Genomic DNA, 7,411 nt, shown 5'->3' on the forward strand with positions numbered 1-7,411 from the left:
CTCTCTCTCTCTCTCTCTCTCTCTCTCTCTCTGTCTCTCTGTCTCTGCGTGTGTGTGTGTGTAGCTGAGGGCAGCGGGGTGATCATCGTGGTGATCATACTGTGTCTGCTGCTGCTCGCCGTCCTCGGCAGCGTTCTCTACTTCCTGCATAAGAAGGGGAAGATCCCCTGTGGACGCTCTGGGAAACAGGAGATGTGAGTACCTTCACTTCTATATCTGCCCATGATGTCTACAGAACAACACAACCTTTTCTTAAAGGATAAGTGTGGTGATATGAATCTTTTATATTGTCAACAAATCCAATTCAAAGACCAAAGCCAACAAAATGTGATCCTAACAAGTATTATATGTGATCTGTGTGTATGTGATATATATTATTACATTATTCAATAACACATATACCATCTCGCTGCTATAAACACTAGAACACCAACTGTGTATTAATCCACTGCTGAAAATGGACCCAGACACACTATTTACCCCAGAGTAATGTTGCCTAGTAAAGGGCCCCGGTTATCCAACTATAATGGAATGAGTGTCTGGGCCCTATTTAAAAAAAGAAAACGTTAAGTAAAAACGGTTTTGTGTGGCAGGGCGCCTTTTAAAATAATAGGACATAACAAACTGACTTAAAGGTGCTCTGTCATGCATTTTTTTTTTAATTTTAAATTTTGGGCTTTTCCCTTTATTCGATAGCGACAGTGGATAGACAGGAAAGGGGAAGAGAAAGAGGGGATGACACTTAGCAAAGGGCCGCAGGTCGGATTCCAACCTGGGCCGCTACATGGGGCGCACGCTCTTACTGGTCGAGCTAGAGGTTGCCCCACTTGCCTCGTTTTGTTTGAAAATACTTTAAATGTCAACAAGAAATGCCGTCACCCAACATCACATAGAGCGCCTTTAAGAAACTCTTAAACCTGGGACAGTAACACAATCTTAACCAATGTCAGGAAAGAAGGATATGTGATGAACCCCTCTGCAGTTACATGTGTTTCTGTCAAATTCCACATAAGCTCAACCTTCCTTCCTGTCAGCAGCACCAAAGAGAAGACCACCAAAGATGACATCGTCGTGGAGATGAAGACCAACACAAAGAATGAGGAAGCTGTCCTCCTGAAGGCTGTCAACGGGGACAAGAAGGGCCCTAGTGACCAGGTAACTATTGTGGCTCGATGAATGAGATGTCATTGTCTTACAATGTAAAAAAAGGACTACAAAACCCAAAGTTTGCTCTGCTTAAGCTGTACTAGTTGTGGAGCTCCAGTGTGAAGTTTGTCCTGAGGGAGACGCTAGAGAAAAGCTTGTGGAGAAAGAAAAAGACAATTCATCGCAGATGCAAGTCAGGAAATGCAGAGTTAGACATCCTGTTCACAGAAGCTGCTTTTAAATGTGGATATGTGATGTTCATGTGGGGTAAGAACAGGGAGTTTTGCATCAATTATTTAATGGTTGTTAATACACCAGATGTCAGCATGCAGAAAACAAATTCTGATGATGTGAGGATGTCTGGACATGGAACAGACCGATCAAAGTGGTGGCGATTTAAAGGGACACTCCCATGTTTCTCAGTACTATCGCCAGTGCTTTAATGCAGTTTGCCTGGCTTTCTCATATGGTTAAATGGTTATAAGTAGCTAGTTATCAGATATAAAGATTTTATCTGTCATCATTATTTTGATGTTTATTATTTTTATTTTGAGGTGTAGTGGCGATTGAGTTTCTGGTCCTTTGTGATTACTGACAGAGGCACTAAACTGTCTCGGTCCTCAGTATATCGCAGACCTTTTGTCCCGGTACAACCCTGCTCGCACTTTAATGTCCTCTGGCAGGGGCCTTTTATCTGTCCCAGACTCTCTGCTGAAGACTTTAAGGGGACAGAGCTTTTGAAATAAGAGCCCCGGCTCTGGAACACCTCGGCCGAGAAGATACGGCAGGCTGAGTCAGTGGCTTTTTGTAAAGCTAAGTTTAAAACCTACTTTTATCAGCCAGCCTTCCCTCATTTAATCTGGTTGTAGTTTTTATCTGTTTATAGATTCTGCCATTTTTAATTTTCTTTCTCTAATTTTAGTATTTTTATTCTTTTATTGTTAAGTTTTATTGTAAATCTGTTGTTCTGTGTTTTTGCTTTGATAAGTACAACATAAATAAAGATATTTTGATATTAATTCTAGCACGGGGGGATGCCAACGTCAAGACTTTGAAATTGTTCACATAGTGCTTTATTGAAATATTTCAACATTTTGGGAAGAACCCTTATAGTGGCGTGATTGTTGCCATATTTCTGGGTGGTCTCTTCATGGCTGAATGCACTTCTTGAACGGAAGTCGCTTTGGATGAACGTGTCATCTCAGTGAATGTACGTACTCGCTTTCTGTCTGAGAGGTAGATTAGGAGATCGCCACCACCTCATGTAGCATGTACGCTAACTATAAAGCCGCTGCCAGCTAACTTAGCTTAGCATAAATACTGGAAACGTAGGGGAACAGCTAGCCTGGCTGTGTCCAAAGGTCACAAAATCAGCCGCTCCACAGGTTAGCCAGCTTTAGAGATGGTGGTAGGCGGATATATTTGACCTTTTAATAAACAGGAATTTCCCTTTTTGTTTGCAGATCACAACTTGTGTGTCATGTGTAGTGATTACTAGGCTGTGTGTGTGTAGGTGTAACACTGACGTAATCCTCTGTCCCTCCAGTGAAGTCCCTGACGCTTCAGCAACGAGGAGGACACATGAAGCCAGCAGTCAGTCAGTCAGTGTGATCTGAGACCTGCAGGGTAACCCCCACCTCACAGTCCCGACATTCCCCCATCATGCTTTGTTCTCAGCAGTATTTAGTAGATTTACACAGGAACACATCGCCACATACTTCCATTACACACACACACACACACACACACACACACACACACACACACACACACACACACACACACACACACACACACACACACACACACACACACACACACAAACAGGTATGTAAATACTCATGTGTATTTTCCTTTGAATGAATGTTTGCCTCCCTGACATTCAGTTCCTCCATTTGTTTTGTACCATTCCCTTAAACTGGTCCGCGTGTGTACGATGGTGTCTTGTGTTGCATCATCAACTTTTTTTTAATTTTTTTTTTTATGAAAGTGTATATATTATATATATTTTGTTATTTAAGATATTTTGGCACTCCGATTTTCAACTGGCGCTAGCGTCTGGGTCATGTGCATGTTGATCCGTGTTCATGGAGTCCAGGCGAGTTTTGGGACATGACGTCAGAGACCAAGCGCTTCACTGTTCCGTCACAGAGAGAAGGCTCGTCCGTGTGACACTTTGATTTGTTTTGATTGACACCAATATCTGTAATTTAACCAAAAACTGACGACTATTGAGGCGTGTCCCTGAGACGGGACGTCTTGTTCACAACACGATGTGTAAAACCTGTCCGTCAGACACACTGGCAGCCGTGTTCTGCAAACTGCTGTCAAGCCCCTGTTCTGTTTGTAAATACGTGGTAGTGTACAGATCTGCTAGTGGTGGCCTTGGACTGTTACTGGTGTTACTGGAGGCCGAAGGGTCAAAGGTTAGTGATGTGCTGTGCCTGTTTTTGAGAATGCATCATACACTGAATTAGTTTTTTCTTTGGTTTGCTCTGTGTGTTTTCTTTGTTTCCGCTGAGAGCTCGTTGGGCCTGAAGAAGGGTTCCAGTGTTGGTGCATGTTTGACACGTTCACCGCAGACCGCTCTTCCCTTCTAGGCAGCCAGACGTTTCAGTTTGTTTCTGCACAGTTTGAGAATCAACTGGCAGACACTTAAATCTAGTTTCATGTAGATACTCTATCACAGTAGGGCTGCACCATATGAGGAAAATATCTAATTGCATTTTTTCCTGACTGATATTTTGCTATAATTCACGATATAAGAGGGAATGATGATTATTCTCTTTTTTTTTTTTCGAGAATCTGTACCAAACGAAGACTTTTTTTCTTGAGTCTGTAAGATACGATTCGGAGGCCGGGACGTCTCTGCAGCACCACAATATTTTATTTTAGAATTTTACGTATTTTGTCTTTAACAAATTACATTAGTCCATGTTGCGATTTCATAAAAATTGCGATTAATCGTGCAGCCCTACATCACAGGGAACAGTCTCCTGTTCAAAGTTACGATCTTTCCCCATCCATGGTAGTCTGCTCTGCGTTACATAACTTTCAAGATGTTTTTTGTTGTTTTTGTTTTAAATTCCTAAAGGGAATGTAAAATCGTGTCAGTGAAAGGGAGAATTACATCTAATGTCCATAATGTCTATCTGCAGCTCTTCCCAGTTTGTCGTGTATTACTACGACATTCAAGTCCCAGAGCTCAACGTTGAGGGGAAGAGCTTACAGGGGAAAAAATAAATTCCTGACAATCTTTGAAGGTGTTTCCAGAAAGTCTCTTCTAACATCTCTATCAAACCATATTCTAAGATGCAACTGTGCTTCCTAAAACTGCCGGTGGATATCACATTGCTTTTTTATTGTGCATGAAAAGACTGATTAATCCAAAACTGTCCCCATTAACTTCCACAAAGAGGCCGCTACTCTTTCTGCTGTCCACACAAAAGCAACCATTTAAAATCAAATAAAAAAACAATTTGAAAATAACTCAACAACATAAGCTAGACAAGAACAACTTACGGTGAAAACAAACCACATGGGACCATCAGAAACAGCACTAACTAAAAATTAAACATCGAAAGTACGATTATTTTCCATTTACCATCTATATTTTATTTGTTACATTGTACAAAATTACCAAGGCAAAGTTTCATGGTCTTTTAAAAGTTCTTGAGATGCCTTCAGAACAGACGAGTGTTTTTTCAAAGATTGTCAGGGATTTATTCAGAAGAATAAAAGATATTTGAATGTAATAATAGATGAGCGGCACAAACTAAAGCTTATCTACACGTCGGCACATTCATAGTAAATCAGCTGAAACATGCAGCGACGCTGGGATGCTCCTTCACGGCCCCTGTTGTGAATATAAGATGGGCTGATTGCTCACTGTGTAGGTTATTGTGAAAAAAACATTTTGCCCAGATGACTTGCAACATTAACAAAGTAGTGATCTGTTCAGTTGTTTCCCACTGAGTTGAGATGTTGTAGATATATCCAGGTACAGGACGTTCTCAGGCAGGAAGGATGGTTTAGAGAAGCTGCCCAAAGCCATAACACCAACCGTCTGCCGCCAACCATTTCTGATTTAATTTCCTTTTTAAATACGACATTTTGTGTTTTATTCTTCTGGAATTTGCGCCAGTGGGAAAACAAGTTTGAAACTAAACGTGTGTGTAAATTAAGTACTGTACATGTGATTCTTTGATGCTTGTGTTTTTTCTTTATTTTTTAAATATTTTTTTTAAAGAAAATAATGCCAAATAAAAATGTTCCATTTTAAGAGAGACTGTATCTGTATCATTATTTTTGCAGCAGTATGAATTAGTACGTTTTAGTGTTATTTTCGCCCCGAGGGTTAATGTGAACCAGAACAGCAGCGGGGTGAGCGCTGCACAGTCCCTCCGTGAGGAGACAGGAAGCAGCGCTGCCTCCAAACCGCTGTCAGCACGAGCTGGAAATGACTCCAACAGTAGCTCCGATTTCCAGCTGGAGTCTGACGGGAGGAAGGACAGAAAACAGCTCACATCTGCAACAAATTCAGACACCCCCAGAGCTTCCCACTGCAACACAAATCAGCTAGTCTCTACTCACCTAGTGAAAAGCACACGTTTATCTCTGAGATAGTTAAAAAAAATATATTATTTATAAGTGCTTCACAGTCTTGGCCTCACACACACACCAACATGCAAGGCATTGTCGACCTGCTTCTTCTGCGTTTCAGACGGCCTCGATACGAGCAAACGGCGCTGCTGATCAGAGCTGGGCAATACGTCAAATCTGACTTCCAAATACGATTTTGGCTTCCAGAGATGATCGAGAGGAAACCATTCTTGTGCTGCATTCAGTTTCTTGATTCCCTCGTTTTGTCGTCCAGTTCCTTTTCCCGGAGTTACTCCCTGGAATATGTTGAATATAGTCTACGGATATGCTGAAGTTTAGGTTTCTCAGTAGGTTGTGGTAGTGCACCACATTTCATTTTCGTCTCATTTGTATCTATGCAGTTCTTATTTTCTCTAGTTGAATTTAAATTTACATTTAAAGTTAAAGAAAATCTAATTAAGGAAAATGTTAGTCATTTTATAATCCATCTAATTTCACTAGGCCTACTACAGATTAGATAATAAAATCCACCTGATAAACATTTACACCAAGTTAAAAACAAAGTCCAAGACATGGGTGTAAAACTATGTATTCACTTTTAATTTAGATTTGACACTTTAGCAAACAATTATTTTATTCTGAGAAAAGTAGAAAACCGTTTACTCCTCAGTGTCTTCTGTGTGTAGACACTCTCCCCAAGAATTAGTACAAACCTTTGTTCTACGGACAAACCACACAAATCAGATGTTAAAGAAAATACTGTTTAATTAAAAATCTTAATGGCTTGGGCATGAAAACATGGCAACACAACAAATGCTGAGGATATTAAAAAGGCAATAAATAAAATATTTACACAGGCAATAAAGCAATGAAGACAAGTTTTTAGTAGGCAAAAGGCTAGTTATCATGAACACACCATTACCCAGTGGCTCTAACCCAACACACCAGCTGAGTGTGTGTGTGTGTGTGTGTGTGTGTGTGTGTGAGAGAGAGAGAGGAGCCTCTGGCAGTGATTCAACATGAGTACGACTGTCGGCCTCAAATGTATCCTCACACAGCGGCACTTTCATGGTCAAGAGTTAGTGCCCGTGGGACTGACCACACATTCTCTGTAAATTAACGCGCGCTGAGGGCCAGCGTGCTGCTTTAAGATGCGTTGGGTTTGGGACAAATTTAAAGCGGCGAGATTTCTGTGGAGTTACAGCGATACAGAAACCTCAGATTCCCTAAACTCCGTCTTATCAGCAGGGACACAATCAAAGTACACATCTGAGTTTTTGCTCATTTTACTGCTTTTCCTCACACTACTTTCCTTCACATTAAGCATACTTCTGTTTCCAAGAGCATGGAGGCGGCCTCGAACGTCCTCTACAGACATGACGTGTCAAACTTATTTAAAGAAGGAAAATATGTCAAATTAAAATCTGCAGCCTGATAAATATACCAGTATCAACTCGGGTTGGGCGATACACGACCATTTGGTTTTGGTACTGTATCATGTAGGAGAGAGACATGTAATGATTTATGAGGTAATTGCATTATTAAGCGCCGCAGGTTATATTTTAATTACCGACAATATGTACTGATCCGTGAGTATCGATGCTCAAAACAAGACTTTGTATCGGTAGTATCAAAAATAGTTTTCATTCATCTCAGCTATCGA

The 7,411-nt window shown here is 40.9% G+C and overlaps 1 protein-coding gene across 1 annotated transcript in view; it reads left to right on the plus strand.

Moving 5' to 3' along the window:
* The window catches only part of mcama (melanoma cell adhesion molecule a), a gene marked incomplete at its 5' end in the record, with an annotated part of 16,522 nt that extends 11,901 nt beyond the window's left edge, over positions 1–4,621 (plus strand). The window contains 3 exon segments of the mRNA XM_032533191.1: positions 65–194; positions 1,035–1,155; positions 2,693–4,621. Coding sequence (XP_032389082.1) covers positions 65–194; positions 1,035–1,155; positions 2,693–2,695 — 254 coding nt within the window.
* Between the last annotated feature and the right edge of the window lie 2,790 nt (positions 4,622–7,411).

This window comes from Etheostoma spectabile, chromosome 13 (assembly GCF_008692095.1).
Source record: "Etheostoma spectabile isolate EspeVRDwgs_2016 chromosome 13, UIUC_Espe_1.0, whole genome shotgun sequence".
Classification (NCBI taxonomy): Eukaryota; Metazoa; Chordata; class Actinopteri; order Perciformes; family Percidae; genus Etheostoma; species Etheostoma spectabile.